Source organism: Manis pentadactyla, chromosome X, assembly GCF_030020395.1.
Source record: "Manis pentadactyla isolate mManPen7 chromosome X, mManPen7.hap1, whole genome shotgun sequence".
Taxonomy (NCBI): domain Eukaryota; kingdom Metazoa; phylum Chordata; class Mammalia; order Pholidota; family Manidae; genus Manis; species Manis pentadactyla.
Window position 1 is genome coordinate 38,304,418 of NC_080038.1, and position 23,679 is coordinate 38,328,096.

General features: G+C 39.1%; 1 protein-coding gene across 1 annotated transcript in view; it reads right to left on the reverse strand.

The window, feature by feature from the left end:
• Nucleotides 1–1,245: 1,245 nt before the first annotated feature.
• Nucleotides 1,246–23,679, reverse strand: part of EFHC2 (EF-hand domain containing 2) — a 121,941-nt gene continuing 99,507 nt past the window's right edge. The window contains exon 14 of the mRNA XM_057495350.1: nt 1,246–2,816. Coding sequence (XP_057351333.1) covers nt 2,715–2,816 — 102 coding nt within the window. The 3' untranslated portion in view covers nt 1,246–2,714. The remainder of the gene's footprint in view (nt 2,817–23,679) is intronic.

The window sequence follows — 23,679 nt, forward strand, 5'->3', positions numbered from 1 at the left end:
GGCAAATAAAGACTGGAAATTAAGTCATCTGCTGACAACACCCATACTTTACATTACTCAGCAAACCATTTAATGTGAACTTCAAAATCTTTTAATCAGTTTTTTATGAAAAGATATGATTTGATTTCGGCTTTCAAATGACTATCAATCATTCCCAAGGTTCCAGGAACACTAAAAAACAGTTCTTAGTACAAAAGGTTTGCCTATATTAACCTTCAACTCACTCAGACACCCACAGGCAGCACTTGCTTTTCCATCAGAATGAGAAAATGTTAGCAGCTAAAAATGCAACAATGTGCAAAGGTTGTGAAATGTCCTTAAAAATTATTACCCCAGAACAGTAAGTTGGGAATTCTTTCTCAGAGGAAAGAGATGAGGCAGCTAAACACTTAGATGTATGCAAAAGTCATGAAAATTTTTTAAGTTACTACTCTACAATGACAATAGTTGGAATTTCTCTTTTACAGAAGGAAGAGAAGAGGCAGAAACTCTAGCCATCTTCCCCACCTCCCTCAAAGTTTTGAGTCAAAGGGTTTATTTGTGCTAAGAAGGAGAATTATCTACTGCTTGAAATCTAAGCAGAAAGCATCAGCACTTTGGGACCACCTGGGACCAAGGCAGGGCAGGGAGATTTCCAGATGGATTGTAAGACAATTCATTGATATTTACATAAAGAGAATAAATGTTTTTCCTAAGATAGCATTTCCTTTCAGTGCCTTGAGACCACCAGCAAAAGAGGGAGGTACAGAAATTCTATTACATTAAGTCTTTGTTTTTATGGCTTTGGCATTTATTAACTAGTGGGAGCTGTTTATTGGGTCATAAACTTTACTAATGGGGTATTATCTCTAAATTATAAATCTCCTTCAGTATGTGGCTTAATTATAAAAAGAATAATTATTTAAAGTGCCTGTATGGCTGCAATGTATCATGTTTATCGGCATGATTCCTATAATGGCCATTTAATTGCTAATTGTGGGCTTGAACCGCGAATAACCAGGGCAGAGAACACATCTATGCAGCAGGATGGGCAATGGTCATGCCACAAACTCAGGCACATATCACTGGTTTGCTTCCTTTCCTTTTCTCTTCCCACTTTTCAAATGAACTATATTACAAACCTGTACACAGGCTAAATTATCCACATATTTAAAATCTTAAGGGAAAGACAACTGACTGAAGAGTTGAATAGGTAAGTGACAAAAGTGTCAGCCTGAAAAGTTCCAGGAGAGTGTCATCCTTCTAAAAGCTTGCTCTCTGGGGAACAGAAAATCTTAAAGTGACAAAATGGCTTGGCACTGTCAGTTGTCTTAAAAAAAGAAAAAAAGAAAAAAGAAAAATTCTAAAAACCTGGGACAAAAATCAAGCAGTCAAAATTAGATTTTATGGGTAAATGGTTCTAGTATAGAAATTGAGTATTCTAGTTTATTGGAAAGTCCAATGGGGTCTAGTCTAACAGTGGCACACGTAAAACTATCCTAGGTTTATATATAGAAATAGGTTTATTAACTTCAATTTTAAAACATGAAAGAGCTATTGTTATTAAGCCAATTGGTACATCTGAGTGCCCAGCTCATTCCAGGCAAGACACTGCAAATGTGGAGTGAAAGACTGAGATAGAAGCGGCCCTTGAGATGTCATCCATTCCTCTTCCTTTCTTCAGAGCAGTCCTTCAAAGGTAAATGTAGCAGGCCCTTCGCCATAGGCTTCCTCTGTTTCTAAGAACACCAGACAATGGGATTTATGACACGTGGCACTCAACACTGAAGAATGGGGTAGCCTTGGGCAAACTCCTCATGATGAATCTCCAATGGTCCATGGTTACAAGTTTTAATCAAATATACACTACCTGACAAAATGTATGAGTTTGCTTGGACTCATAATGTATAGGCCAAGGAGAAAAATAAAAACAGAATCAGAGAACTGTAGGAAGGAAGCACGCTGAAGTCTTAGAATATTTAAACCCCTGCAGTGGGTGGTGTGTGTGTGTGTGGAGAATGAACCAAAAAAAGATCACTCAAAATCTTCAATATTCACATCCCTAAATATTTTAGATGTAATACATTTTTGGTCATACTATAATTATATACACTTGCATATATTCCTATGTTAACAAACTAAGTTCAGATATAAAAAGGGCATTCAAAATATAAACATGCAAAGTTTCGATTTCTAATTTTTGCGCATGTGTGTGTTTCTATGTGTGAGTATGTTGGAAGGGGGTGCTTTTCTTCTCACAGCTTTGCTACTTACAGAAAATACCTTTTCTCTAGAGAGGTTTAAGGGTTATTTTGATAATGTGGGTTGCTACAAAGTTTAATTATGTAAGTAAATGAGTCAGAAAGATTTCAAAATATGTTTAATACAATCACAACTTATTGCTCTGATATAATTTGCTTTTATATTGTCATGTTTAGCTTTCAAAAGTAATTTTCTTTTTGTGTTTTTAAATTATGTTGAATGGAAAATTACCATATGATTATTTGGTATTAATAAGTCATACACATAATAAACATGTTCAATGTTTCTTTAAATGGCATTTTTAATAGTGCACGTGTATCAGCAGTATGATGTTCTGAAAAAATTAAGTGACAAAAGGAGATTAATTTTGGTCTACATGAACCTTGCTTCTTTTTGTTTTAAGGAAATTTTATCTACTGAAATAAAGTTGGCAAAGTTAGGAAGGGAATCAAAGTTGACCGAAACTGGCACAGTTACTCCTCCTCTAAGCCAAACATGTCCTTAAAAAGGTTTAAATAGTTAATGTATTTCACAGGAATAGGTGACGGCATCCCGAGCCACACATCTTCACATTTCTAGAGGAAAAAAACAAAGATGGATATAATTAAAACCACATTTCAAAGTGCAGTTTTGTAAATGAGACATCAAATTGTTCCTTGTTATTATATAGCTTATTTTCAAAGCAGATATTTCCACCATCGATTTTCAGATCCTAAGCACTGTGTGGGTAGATTGGATTCTTGCGCTTGATTCTTTGTCCTTCTCTGTTTAGAGTTATATATCCATGACCTTTGCCATGTGACTTTGCAAAACTCCCTATGGAGTTGATTTCCCTGTCCTTTTAATATGGGCTTAGCCCCATGCTTGGCTTTGGCTTAGCATAACGTTAGCAGGTGTACCCACTGATTGACAGGCTTAAAGCAACAGAAGTGTATTCAGTCACTGTACTGGAGGCCAGAGGTCCAAAATCCAGGAATTGACAGGGTTGGTTATTTCTGGAGGCTCTTAGGGAAAATCTGTTCCATGCCTCTCTGCTCACTTTTAGTGGTTGACAGCAACCCTTGGAGTTCCTCTGCTTATAGACACATCACTCTAATCTCTGTCTCTGTCTTGTTCCCTACAATGGGTCTCTGCCTTCTAATGGCTTTCTTATAAGAACACCAATTACTCAATACAGGGCCCACCCTAACCCAGTATGACCTCATTTGAATTTATAGCAGATGTTTTAATCACATTTACAAAGACCCCATTTCGAAACAAGTTCACATTCTGAAGTTCCAGGTAGACGTGAATTTTGCGGGGGCAACACTGAACCCAGGGCAATGTTATATGTAAAATAAGGAAAGCAGGAAGAAGAGGAGTTTTATACTTTTTTTTAAGTGGGGAAATAAGAGTCAGAGGGGGAAACTAAGTTCCATTTTGGACACTTTCTATTTGAGGTACCCATAGGTCTCAAGGTGAAGATACTGGTAAATATCTGGAAATCAGGTTCTATGTAGCAGAGAGCAGAGTTCAGAGTTGTGCAAAGGTATGGAAGTCACTGAAATATGGATGATATGTAAAACTATGGAATTAATAACAATGATGCAGAATCAGAAGAGCACCAACTACTAACATCTCTAACTAAGGCATAGAGCCTTCAATTGAGATGATTTATGATGATGATGTCTGGTTTCAGACTTTTGCAGAATTATAGGAACTTTCTAATTACCTAGTAATGATAGTAATAACAATCATACTGAGTTTATTGGATATTTACTACGTGACAGGTACTCTTTTGTTATACATGTATTATTTAATCTTTACAGAAAACTGTAAGCAGTTAATGATACTTACAGAAAAAGAAACTGAGGCATAGAAGGGTTGCTCTATGTTATTTTAAACTCAGACTACCAGTAAGTGGAGAAGCCTGGATCATAACCTCAGCAGTGCATCTCCAGAGCTCTGCTGATCTGCTGGCTACCCTCTCAAACCTATCCAGAGGGGTAGGCCTATTCAGAAGCAGCTGGCTTGCACCCTGCATGGCTGCATTTGATCCTATCATTTTCAGTAGAAAATAATGTGGTTCTTGAAGTGACACTACTCTTCTCTTTCAAGAATGTCTCCCGTTGGAAGTTAGAGGTTGAACCCAAACTGCCAAACTGCTGTGTAAGGAAGCAAATGACCATTCAGATGGATGATGGCTAAACCAGCTCCTGGGGTTTATTTTGTGCAATTCATATCACGTGGAACTCAGTGAAATGTCCTTCCTCTAGGACAATGCACTAAATCAGCGTGTGTGTGTACACATACAAAATGTGTGTGTATATACTAAAAGGGAGCAAATTTTACCACTCCCAGATATCCCCTTTTTGGCATACTCGTTGTTTTAAAGAAACTGCAAACACAGGAGAAGCACTAAAAACCAAGTAGAGGTTACCCTTTTGTAAGAGACATTTATATGTTATTAGGGAACTTCCCTTGCTGTACCAGGAAGAGGGAGATGACTCAATCTCTAGAAACTCTTATTGATGGAGAAGACAATGAATTAAATCTGTGTAACAACCATACCTTGTTTTACTCTGCTTTTCCCCATACTTCCCTTAACTGACTCCCCAGCCCCAACTTCATTTGTCTTTAGCTGGAGATGTTATTAAGGTGGTGGCTTGGGCCATTGTGGAGAGTTCCTCAGATCCTAGGTCTCTTCCATGTATATATGTTATTAAACTTTTGTTTTTTTTCTCTTGCTAATCTGTCCTTTATCAATTTAATTATTAGACCAGCCAAACAACCTTAAAGGAAAGAAGGAAAGCTTTTCCACCCCTACAGATGGTGGTCATAAAGGGACGAACTTTAACTGACACTGCTGCAAATGAGAGATCCTGGGACTTACCTCCAGAGGTAAGAATTCTTACCACATTAATCTCCAGGATCTTTGCCTGTGGGGTCTGATGGAAATGACAGTGGTGAGAGTCCCTTTCTTTATCTGAATTTAGATTAGCAGGAGAAAATATTCATGGAACTAGCTCCTTGAGTATTTGGTAATGAGCACTCTTGGCTTTTACTGATCATTTAACTTCCAAAGATGGCCATTGTTTTTCTTTATCTCTATTGTGTCATTTGTCATCTTCTTCAATGTCCTGAGAGCTTGATTTTGTGACCAGTAAGATGTTTTCTCTGGTCTCTGCCATGTGTAAATCCGTGTACCTTGTTGGCCACATGAGTATGTTAGGTAGAAAGATAGAAATGAGCAGCCAGGGAAGGGGAAGATAAGGTTCAAAGAAAAAAAAAAACAACACCCAGTTAGAGGGTCCCACAAGAAGACAACAAAGGCTTTTGCAGGGAAATCACTTCCTTGTCTACTGGGATCAGGCCAAACTGGTCCCAGCCAGATCACAACTCAGGCACAATCAAACAAAACTAAGAACCACCCAAACCTCCCTTCATCATAATCTCATTAAAATAAAATTGTGGTTTTGCTCCCCCATCCCCATGGGCATTTCAGTATGCATTTTGGGAAAAGACATGCACACCAAGAGGAATGGGTGTGTAACTAGAACTGTTAATAAAATGACCTCACCCTGTCAATCAAAGAGGCACTGCCTGGCTAGGACATGATAAATAGACCTTCCCCTAAAAGACTCGGGGCCTTTGTTTCCCTTGACTCTGGCCCACTCCTCCCGTGGAGTGTATTCAAATAAACTTTCACTCTTCGCTATTATGTCTTTGCTTTTTTATTCTTTGTTTGGGTGGGGACAAGAACTAGAGAGAGTGACTCCAGAGGTAAAGAAATTTGCAAACCGCCTACACCCAATAGATCCTAATTATCCCACAGGGAACACAGCAATCCCACTATAATAAGACTGACCAATGCTGGTTTGAGGACCATTATTTGGTTTGCATAAAGGCTGGGCCTCAGGCTGGCAGATAAGTCATCAGCGGCACAAAAGTCTCTGCTGTGACCCAAGAGCTTGCTGAGAACCCAGCTACCTTTCTGGAAAGGCTTAAAGAGGCACTCATTAAACATACCAATCTAGACCTGCACTCATGTGAGGGCAAGGTCACAAGAGATGAAATGATTACCACAGCAACCTCAGGCTTTTATAGCAGAGAGCAGGGGGTGGAGACTAGGGCTCAGGAGAAGGAAAGGAAGAGTGAGGTGAGGCACCAGGAAGGAGGAGGAATGCAAAAAGAGAGGCTGGGCATGCCCAGAAGATGGCACCCCTACATGGCCGAGGGCAGCCCACTGGTACCCAGCCACATACAAGGGTGGCTCCACGAGGTGCTCTATCTGCCACCAAGCAGGACATTGGGCCAAAGAATGTCACTGAAGGGACAGGCTACCTGTCACTTGTCTACCCAAAATGTGGAAAGGCAGGGAGGGCACTGGGCCGCCTTCTGCTGCTCAAACTGAAGGGACTGGGGGTCTGAGGCAGCCCCAGGCCTGCAGCTGCTCAACAGGACTGATGCGGCCCCTCCAGGCGGCCCCACCACACACACAGGAGATCACCATCACTGGACTGGAGCCAAGGGAACCAAAGGATGCAGCAGGGAGGACAGGAACTTTCCTTTTGGATACTGGGGCCACCTACTCTGTTCTGACTTCCTTCTCCAGACCCCTCACCTCAAGAGCCTGCACTGTCTTGGGACTTACTGGTAAGCTGACTTCTCTGACATTTACTCCCCCTTTGTGCTGTCTGTGGGAAAGCAGTACCTTTCCCCACAGCTTCCTGGCAATGCCTGAATGTCCCAGCCTGTTGTTAGGACAGAATATTCTACAAAACCTGGGAACTCGCATCACTCTGGGAGAATCGCCCTCCCATCAGACTCCCCAACAAATGCTTGTGCTGGCTGACAAGGATCTCCCAGGACAGAGCCCAGAGACTTCAGAAAATGCTATCAACCCTAACATCTAGGACCAAGGCATCCCCAGGACAGCCATTACAGCCTCCCTGTGAGAACTGAACTAAAGGACCCTACTAAGTTACCACCTACCAGGCTGGTTTTCATAAAGGGCAGCCCACCGCCCACACATGTGTCAGTCTGCTCCTAAATCAGTCATCCACTAACTTTTCCATCTTGCTCACACGAGCAGGCTACCAGTTACTCTGGAACCCAGCCAGAGGCACCCTCTTTTCCAGACCCATGGGCCAACCTAATCAAAACATAAGCCCCCACCCAGTTCCTTCCCTCCAATTTAGCAAATGTTAGCTGCCCAGACTCAGCTTCCAGGGCAGAAATTTACAAATGGACAAGGAAGCACCTGCACCACAACTCCCTGTTCATTACCTCTTTCACCGCCCACCTGTCCCCCTTTGGGGACTATATTCAGTGTGTGGACATAGAGCCTATTTTAAGCTCCCTCCCGTGTGAACCGGATGCTGCTCTTTGGGTTTTATAGTAATAGACATGTCCTCAGCTATGGCTAATATATCCCTCCCTTCTCCCACTAGCAGTCGTGCTCACAGATCTCCTAGTAACTATAGGGGCAGCCACTGGAGGTTACTCCCTAGGGATTCAATCTCAATTATCCCAGGAAATAGCTGAGAATTTGGCAAATGGCTGCTGCCTTGATAGGGCTTCAGAGCCAATCAGACTCACCTGCTTGGGTGACTGCAAAACCACACAGCATTAGACCTCCTCACTATGAGTGAAGGAGGAACCTGTCCATACCTAAGGGAAGTATGCTTCTTCTAAATCAGTCAAGCCAAGTACAGGAAGACAAACATAGGATCCTAGACTCTACAGATAAGATTCAAACTTTGGGCATGGCAGCATCAAGCTAGAAATCATGGCTAACGTCCCTCCTTCTACCCTTGACATTTCCCCTAGTTTTACTAGTCATAGTCCTTGCCACTGAACCCCCCTGACTTAACCTCTTTATTTTATTTCTCTCTTCATGGCTTCAGGCTCTCTATCAACAAATGATAATTCAAGATGGCTATCAGCAAGTTCAGACATCCTTACCCCATCTACATGGGACCTCTGGATCAAACAGAACCTTTATGTGGGCATTGTGTCCCAGATCCCAGGCCCCACAGGACTTAAGCAGCTAGTCATAAATGCAAAACCCTGACTGACAGAGAGCAAGCACTGGGACCCAGTCCACGTACACCACCCCACCATCAGCAGGAAGATCCAGAGTGGCTGCTGCCCCAGTGCCCAAAGAACTGGGCACCAACTGCTGGAGAGGGGAATGTTAGGTAGAAAGATGGACATGAGCAGCCAGGGGAGGGGAAGATAAGGTTCAAGAAAAGAAATACCCAGGTAGGGAGTCCCACCTGAAGACAACAAAGGCTTTGCAGGGAGATAACTTCCTTGCCTATTAGGACCAGGCCAAACTGATCCCAAGCAGATCACAATGCAGGTGCAATGGAACAGAACTAAGAACCTCTTCACAATCTCATGTGCAAATTCAATCCACACCTCATCATAATATCATTAAAATAAAATTGCTGTTTTGTTCCCCCACACCATGGGGTTTTTTTTGGTGTGCATTTTGGGGAAAGACTTGTGCACTAGGAGAAATGGGTATATTACTAGAACTGTCAATCAAATGACCTCACCATATCATGAAAAAGGCGCCTCCCAGCTAGAATATGATAAATAACCCCCCACCCCAAAAGATCGGGGCTTTTGTCTACCTTGACTCTGGCCCACTCCTCCTTTGGAGTGTATTCAAATAAAAATTTTGCTGTTTGCAATTGTGTCTCTGCCTTTCAATTCTTTGTTTCAGAGGGGACAAGAACCAAGGAGAGTAAACAACCCGTAAGAAATAAACTGGAGCTCCAAGACACAAAAGCAGCACCCTTTGACTAAGCCAGCTCCCAGGGAGTTTTTCATAGGAGGTTCTGGTCCATAGGACCCTTTGCTGTTTGAACTTTCATTGTCTTGTTAGTGCTGGAAAAGTCTCATTCCAGTAGCGACTGTCCAGTGTCAAAAGATTAGTACATCTGTACTGGAAATGTCCTATGTATGCTCTCATGGGAAACCAGAGACACTGTTTTCACACCATCCTGACCACCTATGTAATAAAGGCCTTTGATTTCTGAGACTGTCTTTTGGAGTCAACTTCCTGGATCTTGTGAGGGCTGCATTTCTTGCATCCCTTTTGGGGACATCTCTTGCATCCCTGTTTAAGCTGTACAAGATTAATAGGTCCTACTCATCAATGGCCATACAATGGATCCTTTGAATTGAAAAAGCTTCTAGACTGAAAAAAGTTATTTTAGAGAGCCCCCATCATAAGCAATTTTCTTATTGGTACCTATGGAAAGACCAAATTAAAAAGAAGTATAAGGGCTAGCCTTAGGGACTCCTTTGACAAGATAAAAGAACAGAAATTATACTTAAGACAAAAATTAATCTCCACATCCAACATAAATTCTCCTTCTCAAGATCTGGCCCCACCTGCCTATTTCAGCTTCCCTTTCCCTACAAGATTTATAGACAGCACTCTGGGCTTATCTCTAGGCCCAAAGTTACTCATGTAAATGCCGAAAGCCAGGAAGTGAATTTAGCAGAAGCACCTAAGATGGGTGATAGGGTTTGATTTCCTGTCCCTTACAATTCCTCCTCCTACTTTCCAGGGCTCTGTAATCAGCCTCTGCCAGCTTTAGCCCTTCCTGTGCAATGTCCTCTGTAGATATATCCTAGGCCCCCCACCAAAAAATTCATGTCCTACAGACAGCAGCAGGTCTTTCAAATTATAAAGCCGTTTTACCCCCACTTCAAAGATCCTACCAAATTTAAAGGGGAATTAGAAAAATTAGTGGCCATTCACAATACCCCTCACAGAGGGAACAGATGACTAAAATTTCTCCTAGGCCCTCCTACAAATAATCAGCTGAAGGCCCATGTTCAGGAGCTGATAGAGGCCAAGGTTAAATTGTATACTCAGAAAGAAGTCTTTTGTCAAAATGCTTCATACAAACTTTACAGAGGCATAAGTCTTTGATTCCCATCTTAGTTGGGAATCTCTCTGATGTAAAGAATCAAGTTGAGTTGGAGAGGTGGGTCCATTCTTGATATTTAGGCTATAATCCAGTTCTTTGGGGGAATTGGAAAAAAAGTTGTTTTTATCTTGAAAATCTCTACACAGTCAGAATTGTGATACTAGAAGCAATTTAAATACCACCTATCTTTACCAACCCCCAGATCTCACCTATTCATCTCAAAATGCTTATAAATATGGGGATGTTAGAAACAGAACTGTCCTGCAGTTAAGTAAAACAGGGAAAAATTTATACCACTGTGGACATCTGATAATAGGCAAATATGCCCCCAAAACTCCACCTTGGAAAAAACTTGGATACTTCTTCTATGCCTTTGTGATGTAGATCTTCTACCCTCATCTTCTCTTGGCCCTAAGAGCCATTCTTTGAAATGTAAACTTTAGGAAGATGTTTCTCATCAAAGGAAAAAAAAGGTGATAATATTTGGTAATTGGGCAAATGAAAACTCTACATATATTGGTAACTATGAGGTTTCTGTTTGCATTTGTCTGTAGGTTTGCATGTATCTATACATGCATGTTATTGATAGGTGATATTTTTCTACCTCTGGACGTTACTGCCAAAATTCATTTTGTAAAGAGCTCTATTTAATTGGCTTAAAAGTAAGTGCTTATACATAGTGGATCTGTTGCATCTTACTACACTGATGGACAATGACTGCATTGGGGTATGGGTGGGGACTGGATAATATGGGTAAATGTAGTAACCACACTGTTTTTTCATGTGAAACCTTCATAAGAGTGTATATCAATCATACCTTCATAAAAAATTTTAAAAAATATATCATTAAAAAAAAAGTAAGTGCTTAAATAAATGGACATGTAAGCTGCTCCCATATCATGGCTACTGTAAATAATGCTGCCTTAAATAAAATGGTACCTATAAATATGTTATTGTTATACAATGGAATTTTACTCAGCCATAAAAAATGAAATTTTGCCATTTGTGACAATATGGATAGACCTAGAAGGTATTATGCTATATGAAATAAGTCAGACAAAGACAAATATCATTTGATTTCACTTATATGTGGAATCTAAAAAACAAAACAAATGAACAAATAAAACAGAAACAGATTCGTAAACATAGGTGGTTGTCATGGGGGGGTGGGGAGGTGAGCAAAATAGGTGAAGGGGAAAAAGGATACAAACTTTCACTTATAAAATAAATGTCACAGGGATGAAAAGTACAGTATAGGGAATGTAGTAAATAATATTGTAATAACTTTGTATAGTTACAGATGGTAACTACACTTATTATGGTGAGCATTTTGTTATGTATATAAATGTTGAATCACTATGTTGTACACCTGAAACTAATATGATATTGTATGTCAACTGTACTTCAATAAAATTTTTTTCAAATTAAGTGCTTATAAATTAAGTATTCCTAAAGTTCTCAGAAACATAACAAAAACTAACCCAAATGCTTTTCAGGTACATGTGATCTGGGAAAATACTCAGTATTAAGCTAGTTTAAGTTTCTTGGTTTAATTAAAATAGACATGTCATTAGAATTATCAGCATTAAATATGATACTTTTATTCTAATTTAGGCTTATTAAATGTCAAATAAATTTACATTTTCTCTGTTAATAAATTTGTCAGCAAGAAAAATAATAGTTTGGGATGATGTTGAATGTCTCATGAAGTTTTCATGGGTAATCTAAATAATTATTAAGAACAAGTAAATTCAACAGATGGAAGTAGAGTAAAAAGTTTTTAGATGAACTTTTTAGCAATAATCATGTGTCATGGTATGTGTACTTGAATAGAAATTCCAAAATCTTTTTGGTAACTTGAAATTTTATAAGAGTTTTGCTAAGTTAAACAATGGATATTTGCTGAATATCTAGATCATTTCAAAATAGGATAAAATACTGAAACATTAATTACTGAACATAGGTTTATTTACTGTTGGTTTCTTATTACAAGGAAATGAAAAATATCTGGATGTATTAGTGCTACATTGGAAAACTGAAAAAGGCATGTGCTTCTAGAAGTTATGAAATGTTATTAATAAATTTGCCAATGTAAACGATGGTGGTATAACAGACACTTTGCAACTGCTTGCTTCTTAGTTTTCACTTGCAAGTGAGGTTTCTAAAAGAATTCTAATAAATGTAATTAAGACTACAGTAAATAATAAACAAATTCTGTATACAAGGAAATAGGATGTGTTTCATTTAGAAAAGGCATGAGGTATGGAAATGTGATTTTGTTTAAGAAAAAAAAGTAATTTTGTCCTCATTTCACAATGGGAGAGAGTGAATTTTACCTTGTGTAAACAAGCTAGCTAAAATTGAATTGATATGATAAGGGTGTTAAAATTAAGCTTAAATATCAGTAATGTGTGTATGTAAAACTAAAACTTAATTTTCGTTCATCTGCTAAAAGGACAAAGTTTTCTTGGACTACTGGTCTCTTCCTATGGGAGATTATTACAAAGGTTTTTTTTCTTTGCCTTTTAGGTAATCTAGTTAGAAATAAAAGATTTTGTGCTTTCTCAAAAAAAATTCACTGTGCTTCAGTTATCTTTGTCGTCAGGTTTGTTATTACTTAGTCTTCTTAATATTAAAAGAGCTAAGTTTTGCTAACAACCATGTAACCTTATGTATTTGCCTTTAAAACCTTTTATTGTCACTTTGGTTGAATAGAAAGTTATGAATTGGTTCATGATGATCTGTAGTCCTACTTAATCAAATGTTCAAACCTTTTGATATTTTTGACAAACTTCCTAAAACCAAATTCTACACGAAGTCTTTTTGATCTAGAAGAAACTTAGGGATATTCCAGAGGGTCCCTGAAACATCTCAAAAGATTTGTTAAAATTAGGCTTATTTATTTGGTACGTTAAATTACATGGAAAGTGATTATATTTATGTAGATACATGTTATTAAAATAAGTGTCCTAGAAATTTTAAGAAATGCCGAGAAATCTGGTATGTCCTGGTATATTTTCACTAATAATCCTAATTATTGTCCTGACATGTTGTGTCACAGAAATAACCAAATTCCTTGTCAACTGCATTGTAATGAACTCTCATTACATGTTTAACCATAGGCATTTTAAAGTCTTGTCACTTACAGTCAGCTATTGTTTCACTCTAGTGCTTCTGCAAATGTGTTTCACCTTCATGGAAAGGACTTCTGAATAATACAGGTTTATGAAACCTTAAGATCATAAAACTGAACTGGGTAGGAATTTCCAGAAGAGTGGAAAACTGGATTCAAGCAGAACAAGAATCAATATCATGGGACTGAATGAACTCAGTAGGATGATTATAATTTTTATGACTTTTTTCTTTAAGACATTGCTCGGTTGTTTTAATGTTTTGTTGTAAGAAAACTTGAACTTAAGGAAAATTCTTCTCTTAAGCTAACTATGACTTAAAACAAATTTGAAAAAATACACTTTTGTAAACAAATTGAACTGTTTATCTTTTTCTCCCTATTTGATCCCTCCAGAATTTGGAAACTCTTAATGAGTATTGTTCTATGTTCTTATCAATACGTTTATTTATGTAAGTTCAGTAAGAATCTGTTCTCTTAAGAGTACATAATGGGAAATATTGGTTATTACCACCAATGCTTTGACTGGAATGTCACATAAAAAAGGCACATATAGACTCAGATATGAGTAGACAGCTTTAAGTAACTAAGGTTGACTTTTTGGATCCAATAAAGACCCTTGGAAAAACATCCTGGTATCTTGCTTACAGGGTTCCCAGCCTTACCAAGTGAGTAAGGAACATTACTTCCTAGCAGGTGCAGGAACTTCAGGATATTTTGGTGACCTCAAGAAGAGAGGAATTCACCCAAATCTATAGATATTGCAGGCAAGTCTGACAGCAAGTCCTTGGCTCAGTTATTTGGGCTTGAGAAGTTTTCAAAAGTTAAATCTTAGATTTCACATGAAAAGTCCCAGCAAAGTGGACTTAAAAGAGCCTACATGGGGAGGAGCCAAGATGGCGGTGTGAGTAGGGCAGCGGAAATCTCCCAAAACCATATATATTTTGCAAATACAACAAATACAACTATACCTAAAAGAGAGACCAGTGGACACAGTACAACAGCCAGGCTACATCTACATCTGTGAGAACTCAGCATCTCACGAAAGGGGTAAGGTACAAGCCGTGGCCCAGCGGGACCCAAGAGCAACCTCCACCCAAGCTCCCTGGCGGGAGAAAAGGAGTAGAAGCAGGGAGGGAGTGAAAGCCAAGGACTGCTAAACAACCAGCTCTAGTAATCCGCACCAGGAGAACAGACACACAGTGCACAGTGTGCTGGATAACAGAGAAACGGAAAAGCAAAATCTGCGAGCATGTAACCGCAACCGGCTCCAAAGGGACAAAAGAAAAGCGAGTGCTTCTTGAAAGTCTTAAAGGGACAGGGAACACACAGCTGGAGGAAATCATCCCGGCACACACAGCACAGCTGCTGGGAATTCCGGGGAACTCCAGACGCCCTAACGCCCTGGGCAGCAGCGCACCACTGAAGCCTCTCAAGGCAATAAGCAGCCTGCCAGTCATTCCACTGGCCAGCACAGCCCTCGACACAGTGGCCCAGTAGCCTCAGAATGGCGGTGGTGGCGGAGCAGCTGCACGTGCCTGCGGCAGCAGTGCAAGAAACAGGGAGTGGTTGAGCATGCGTACGGCAGTGGCGGAGCAGCCTGGGAGACATGGCGCCCCCAGCAAACACCCAGAACATCCTCCCGGCACACAGCCATCCAGGCGAGACCCAACGGCTGCTGCCAGCACGCAGATGCCTGGTGCAGGGAGAAGAAACCAGGGCAAGGCACAAAGGGTGGCCGCCCTCACAGGAGAGCACACCCAATGTGCCTGCCACTCCCTGCAAGTCTCTGGGCTACCCTGATGGTGACCCCGCACACGGCAGCTTAGGGGATTAATCCAGAGGCTGCTCCAGGAGTGCGGGTAACCAACACAAGCATCAGAGAAGGGCAAGGTGACCAGCAAACAGGAAAGGACTTTGTTCTCCCAGCTGACACATGCGCTACCTGCCTACAGCTATCTCTATCACCATGAAAAGGCAGAAAAATTTGGTCCAGTCCAGAATTACCCTCACAACCCCTGAGACAGGGCCTGGGGAGATATATTTCACCAATCTCCCCAAAAAGGAATTCAAAATAAAGGTCATAACCATGCTGATTGACCTGCAGAAAAATAAGCAAGAGCTAAAGGAGCAAGTAGGGAGGGAGAATACAGAAATAAAACAATCTCTGGAAGGGCTTAAGAACAGACTGGATGAGGTGCAAGAGGCCGTTAATGGAAAAGAAATCAGAGAACAGGAATACAGAGAAGCTGAGGCAGAGAGAGATAAAGGATCTCCAGGAACAAAAGATATTAAGAGAACTGTGTGAGCAATACAGATGGAACAATATTCGCATTATAGGAGTACCAGAAGAAGAAGAGAGAGAAAAAAGGAAAGAAAGTGTCCTTGAAGAAATAATTGCTGAAAACTTCTCCAAACTGGGAGAGGTAATAGTCTCTCAGAGCATGGAGGCCTACAGAACTCCCAATACAAGGGACCCAAGGAGGACAACACCAAGACACATAATAATTAAAATGGCAAAAATCAAAGACAAGGACAAAGTATTTAAGGCAGCCAGAGAGAGAAAAAAGGTCACCTACAAAGGAAAACCCATCAGGCTATCATCAGACGTCTCAACAGAAACCTTACAGGCAAGAAGAGAATGGCATGATATATTTAATGCAACGAAACAGAAGGGCCTTGAACCAAGAATACTGTATCTAGCACAATTATCATTTAAATATGAAGGAGGGATTAAACAATTCCCAGACAAACAGACGTTGAGGGAATTTGCCTCCCACAAACTACCTCTATAGGATATTTTAAAAGGACTGCACTAGATGGAAGCACTCCTAAGGCTAAATAGATGTCACCAGAGAAAATAAAATCACACCAAATAAAGCAGACCAACCAAATATTAACTAAAGGCAAAAAATAAAATCAACTATGGACAAAAACAGTCAAAGGAAACACAAAAGAGTACAAAATAAAACATCTAACATATAAAGAATGGAGGAGGAGGAATAAGAAGGGAGAGAAATAAAGAATCATCAGACTGTGTATACAGTAGCTTAATAAGTGAGTTAAGTTAGACAGTAAGATAGTAAAGAAGCTACCCATGAACCATTGGTAACCACAAATCTAAAGCCTGCAATGGCAATAAGTATATATCTTTCAATAATCACCCTAAATGTAAATGGACTGAATGCACCAATCAAAAGACACAGAGTAACAGAACGGATAAAAAAGCAAGACCCCATCTATATGCTGCTTACAAGAGACTCACCTCAAACCCAAAGACATACACAGACTAAAAGTCAAGGGATGGGAAAAGACATTTCATGCAAACAATAGGGAGAAAAAAGCAGCTGTTGCAGTACTAGTGTCAGACAAAATAGACTTCAAAACAAAGAAAGTAACAAGAGATAAAGAAGGACATTACATAATGATAAAGGGCTCAGTCCAACAAGAGGATATAACATTATAAATATCTATGCACCCAATAAAGTAGCACCAACATATGTGAAACAAATACTAACAGAATTAAAGGAGGAAATAGAATGCAAAGCATTCATTCTAGGAGACTTCAAAACACCACTCACTCCAAAGGACAGATCTACCAGACAGAAAATAAGGAAGGACACAGAGGTACTGAACAACACACTAGAACAGATGGACCTAACAGACATCTATAGCACTCTACATCCAAAAGCAACAGGATACACATTCTTCTCAAGTGCACATGGAACATTTTCCAGAGTAGACCACATACTAGGCCACAAAAAGAGCCTCAGTAAATTCCAAAAGATTGAAATCCTACCAACCAACTTTTCAGACCACAAAGGTATAAAACTAGAAATAAATTGTACAAAGGAAACAAAAGGACTCACAAACACATGGAGGCTTAACAACATGCTTCTAAATAATCAATGGATTAATGACCAAATGAAAACAGAGATCAAGCAATATATGGAGACAAATGGCAATGACAGCATGAAGTCCCAACTTCTGTGGGACACAGTGAAGGCAGTTCTAAGAGGAAAGTACATAGCAATGCAGGCCTACTTAAAGAAAGAAGAAAAATCCCAAATGAATAGTCTAAAGTCACAATTATTGAAACTGGAAGAAGAAGAACAAATGAGGCCCAAAGTCAGCAGAAGCAGGCACATAATAAAGATCAGAGAAGAAATAAGTAACATTGATAATAATAAAAAACAATAGAAAAAAAATCAATGAAACCATGAACTGGTTCTTTGAAAAAATAAACAAAATAGATAAGCCCCTAGCAAGACTTATTATGAGAAAAAGAGAATCTACACACATTAACAGAATCAGAAATGAGAAAAGAAAACTTACAACGGACCCCACAGAAACAAAAAAAATTATTAGAGAATACTATGAAAATCCATATGCTAACAAGCTGGAAAAACTAGAAGAAATAGACAACTTTCTAGAAAAATACAACCTTCCAAGACTGACCAAGGAAGAAACAGAAAATCTAAACAGACCAATTACCAGCAAAGAAATTGAATTGGTAATCAAAAAACTACCCAAGAAAAAAACCCTGGTCCAGATGGATTCACCGCTGAATTTTATCACACATATAGAGAAGACATAATATGCATTCTTCTTTAAGATCTCCAAACAGTAGAAGAGGAGGGAATACTCCCAAACTCGTTCTATGAAGCCAGTATCACCCTAATACCAAAACCAGGCAAAGACCCCATCAAAAAAGAAAATTACAGACCAATACCCCTGATGAATGTACAAGCAAAAATACTCAACAAAATATTAGCAAACCAATTTCAAAAGTACATCAAGAGGATCATACACCATGATCAAGTGAGATTCATCTCACAGATGCAAGGATGGTACAACATTCGAAAATCTATCTACATCATCCACCATATCAACAAAAAGGACAAAAACCACATGATCATCTCCATAGATGCTTAAAAAGCATTCAACAAAATTCAACATCCATTCATGATAAAAACTCTCAACAAAATGGGTATAGAGGGCAAGTACCTCAATATAATAAAGGCCATATATGACAAACCCACAGCCAACATCATACTTAACAGCGAGAAGCTGAAAGCTTTTCCTCTGAGATCGGGAACAAGACAGGGATGCCCACTCTCCCCACTGCTATTCAACATACTACTAGAGGTCCTCACCATGGTAAACAGGCAAAACCAAGAAATACAAGGTATCCAGATAGGTAAAGACAAAGTCAAACTGTCACTATTTGCAGATGACATGATATTGTACATAAAAAAACCCTAAAGACTCCATTCCAAAACTACTAGAACCAATATCCGAATTCAGCAAAGTTGCAAGATACAAAATTAATACACAGAAATCTGTCACATTCCTATACACTAACAATGAACTAGCAGAAAGAGAAATCAGGAAAACAATTCCATTCACAATTGCATAAAAAAGAATAAAATACCTACGAATAAACCTAACCAAGGAAGTGAAAGACCTATACCCTGAAAACTACAAGACACTCTTAAGAGAAATTAAAAAGGACACTAACAAATGGAAACTCATTCCATGCTCTCGACTAGGAAGAATTAATATTGTCAAAATGGCCATCCTGCCTAAAGCAATCTACAGATTCAGTGCAATCCCTATCAAAATACCAAAAACATTCTTCAACGAACTGGAACAAGTAGTTTTAAAATTCATATGGAACCACCGAAGACCACGAATAGCCAAAACAATCCTGAGAAGGAAGAATAAAGCAGGGGGCATCTCGCTTCCCAACTTCAAGCTCTACTACAAAGCCACAGTAATCAAAACAATTTGGTACTGGCACAAGAACAGAGCCATAGACCAGTGGAACAGAATAGAGAGTCCAGATATTAACCGAAAAATATATGCGGTCAGTTAATATATGATAAAGGAGCCATGGACATACAATGGGGAAATGACAGTCTCTTCAACAGCTGGTGTTGGCAAAACTGGACAGCTACATGTAAGAGAATGAAACTGAATCACTGCCTGACCCCATACACAAAAGTAAATTTGAAATGGATCAAAGACCTGAATGTAAGTCATGAAACCATTAAACTCTAAGAAAAAAACATAGGCAAAAATCTCTTGGACATAAACATGAGTGACTTCTTCATGAACATATCTCCCTGGGCAAGGGAAACAAAAGCAAAAATGAACAAGTGGGACTATATCAAGCTGAAAAGCTTCTGTACAGCAAAGGACACCACCAATAGAACAAGAAGGAATCCTACAGTATGGGAGAATATATTCATAAATGACAGATTCGATTAAGGGTTGACATCCAAAATATATAAAGAGCTCACACACCTCAACAAACAAAAAGCAAAGAATCCAATAAAAAAATGGGCAGAGGAGCTGAAGAGACAGTTCTCCAAAGAAGAAATTCAGATGGCCAACAGACACATGAAAAAATGCTCCACATCGCTAATCATCAGAGAAATGAAAATTAAAAGCACAATGAGATATCACCTCACACCAGTAAGGATCACCACCATCCAAAAGACAAACAACAACAAATGTTGGTGAGGTTGTGGAGAAAGGGGAACCCTCCAACACTGCTGGTGGGAATATAAACTAGTTCAACCACTGTGGAAAGCAGTATGGAGGTTCCTCAAAAAGCTCAAAATAGAAATACCATTTGACCCAGGAATTCCACTTCTAGGAATTTACCCTAAGAATGCAGCAGCCCAGTTTGAAAAAGACTGATGTACCCCTATGTTTATCACAGCAGTATTTACAACAGCCAAGAAATGGAAGCAGCCTAAGTGTCCAAGTAGATGAATGTATAAAGAAGATGTGGTACATATACACAATGGAATATTTCTCAGGTATAAGAAAAAAACAGATCCTACCATTTGCAACAACATGGATGGAGCTAGAGGGTATTATGCTCAGTGAAATAAGCCAGGTGGAGAAAGACAAGTACCAAATGATTTCACTCACCTGTGGGGCATAAGAACAAAGAAAAACTGAAGGAACAAAACAGCAGCAAAATCACAGAACCCAAGAATGGACTAACAGTTACCAAAGGGAAAGGGACTGGGGAGGATGGGTGGGAAGGGAGGGATATGGTGGGGGAAAAAAAAGAAAGGGGGCATTATGATCAGCATGTGTAATGTGGAGGGGGCACAGGGTGGGCTGTGCAATACAGAGAAGACAAGTAGTAACTCTATAGCATCTTACTACGCTGATGGACAGTGACTGTAATGGGGTTTGTTGGGGGGACTTGGTGATGGGGGAAGTCTAGTAAACATAATGTTCCTCATGTAATTGCAGATTGATACAAAAGAAAAAAAAGAGCCTACATGGTCAACAGCTATTCTTACTGCTCTTATGTAAGTAATCAGTCCAAGTTTATTAAAACTACGCTTAATTTATAAGCAAATTATAGTCTTAACTTAGCTATCTTTGCAAATGAGGGTGATTTTAGAAAGAAAAATTCTGCTTTAGTAACATATCTTTGTGGATATGAGATTCTACTTCTGATCTATTGTCTTTAAGGGTTTGTTTTGTGCCTATAAACTGGGCTGGATCTTGAATTCTGGTTTCCTCAAATATCTGGCTATGACTCTCCAAACCAACATTCCCAATTTTTTCCCATCTTTTTAACTTGGTATCACTAAGAACTAAAACTGCCCATTTTCCTAAAGTCCTGAGATGTGAAGCTAGATGACAATATAAATGTCAGATATATGGCCACAATAGCCCATGTTAAGATAATTTTTGTGCCTGTTACTGTGTGGTACACTCAGAAAGAGACACTCAAACTACAAACCAATAATATCTGTGAGAGAGCTACTGCTTCAACCCGGACATCTAGAAATCCTGACTGGCTGCCCCTGGGCTCAAAAACTAGTTTATAGTTTGCTCCAACCATTAACCTTTGTTTTTCTTTTGTTTCCATAGAAATGCCTCTTATTAATTACCTGATTGATAGCACACTATAGATCTAACTATGGGAGCCTCCCTGCAAGACCGTTTCCTGAAATGACACACAGCTGTTTCAAGACTGAGGTGAGACTGGTTCCATGAAATATGAAGCAACTCAGCTTCTGGATTATGAAGCTAATTTGAAGCCTCAAAAGCAAGACTGAAGGTGAACAAATTTTGCCATCTCAAGGTATCCCTCTTTGGCACATTGATTATTTTAAGCTGGTATTTTTAAGAAACTGCAAACACAGAAGAAGCAGTAAAAATCAAATAGAAGTTACCCTTTTGTAGGAGACATTTACATTTTTAAGGGAACTCTCCATTTGTAATGGCATTTCCTGTGCTGTCCCAGAAAGAGGGAGATGGCTCAATCTCTATCTAGAAACTTAACAATGGAGAAGGCAATGATCTTGTTGGGGAGGAATAAATCTCCTTTACTCCTCAAGGTTCTTCTAACTGGTCTAAGAATCAAATTGATATGAGACAGATTGACAGGAGAGAAAAAACAAAGTTTAATTACATATGTACAGGGAAGCCATAGACATGGATTCCAAAGACAGTCAGGGACAATGAGGTGTGTATGTCATCCTGAACCAAGGAGAAGTGGGTAAGGGTCTAGGACTCCAGAGTAAAAGGAAAGTAATTCGCAGGAATATGAAGACAGTAAATGTTTGATAAACAAATGTTTGATGGGACACTGAAACAATGGGGCACAGTAACACATTTTAACAGACCTAGCCACATCTCTCCCTGTCTACCACATCTAGTTTGCATTATAATATAGCTATCTATGGTGACAGCTCTCCTCCTGGAGTAGTTCCTCCAAGTTCATTTTATGCAGTTGAGGGGGATGGTTCTCAAATATGTTCCTGAGTCCTTTGGGCCTTGATGGTTTTCAGCCCAAAATAATCTGCATGTCACAATAATGGCACATCTTGGGGCAGCCTGCCCTTGGTCCCTACAACCTAAATCTGCATCAAACATCTTACCCTTGATTACTGTGCTTTTCCTGTCACCTCCTATAACTGACTCCCCACCTCCAACACCTTTTCTCTTTAGCTGAAGATGGTATTTAAGGTGGTAGCTTGGCCCATTTTTGGGATGCTATTCAGTCTTCTGGGTGCCTCCCATATATACAGGACATAGACATGTTATTAAACTTGTTTTTCTCCTGTTAATCCATCTTACCTCAATTAAATTATTAGACTGGCCAAAGAACCTAGAAGGAAAACAGGAAAAGTTTCCTGCCCCTACAATAGATATATATATATAACAGATATATTCCACACTTTAATCAGTGATGACTGAGATAAGTAGTCATTTTGATAGGTAGAAAGACAGAATGAGCAGCCAGGGAAGGGGAAGATAAGGTTCAAGGCAAAAACCCCACCCAAACCACACCTCATCATACCTCATTAAAATAAAATTGTGGTTCTGTTCTCTTCTCCAAACCCTGCTAGCTTTTCTGTGTGCATTTAGGGAAAAGACATGTGCACCAAAAGAAATGGCTGTATAACTAGAACTGTCTATCAAAAGATCTCATCCTGTCAATCAAAGAGGTGCCTCCCAGCTAGGACATGATAAATAAATCCTTCCCTGAAAGAATGAGGCTTTTGTGTCTACCTGGATTCTGGCCCACTCCACCCTTGGAGTGTATTCAAATAAAGCTTTCGCTGTGCTTCCCTATTGTGTCTTTGCCTTTCAATTCTTTGTTTCACCAGGAAAAAGAACAAACTTGACCTGAAACATATTTGATGCTATGACTTGGACTGCCACTCCAGCCATTAAGGTGTGCTAAATAAAAGCCTCCTGTGACTTTAACTCTTGAATCTCTCAACTAAATTTTTTCCTTTGAGAAGACAAGACCTGAGGAATTCCACAATCCACTGCTTGGTAAAAATTTCATTCACCTAGTCAACATGTCCTAAAAAATTTCATTATAAAACTTTAAGCAATTTTTGTTCTTTAGCAGTATTTTTAAATTTGGCCATGTTATAGAGGAGCAAATGTATGCATTCAAAATCACTATTCCCTGATAGGTTTTTTTAAAAATAAAAGTTTTCAATACAAAATAATAAAACACATTGTATAACCCATATCATTATGATGAAATTATTTGGGGAATGGATTCTCTTATGAAACAAGTCACTAGTAGAAGATCTTTCCTCACAGCTTACTAAGCAGCAAATAACTTTCATTTCTTTTTTTGTTATTGTTGTTTTGAGAAAGAAATCATGACTTAAATCCTAACAATAAAAGAGAAAGAAATAGAATAACTGATACTGAAATAATGACAACTAAAAATTTTTGAAGAATTAAATTTATTAGCAAAAAGCCAGACTTCGGCAAAATGAAACTCAAGTATATACCTTCAGATTTGAAATTAACGATAATTTAATATGAAAACATAACAACAGTCCATTTCTTTAAATCTTGCTCACT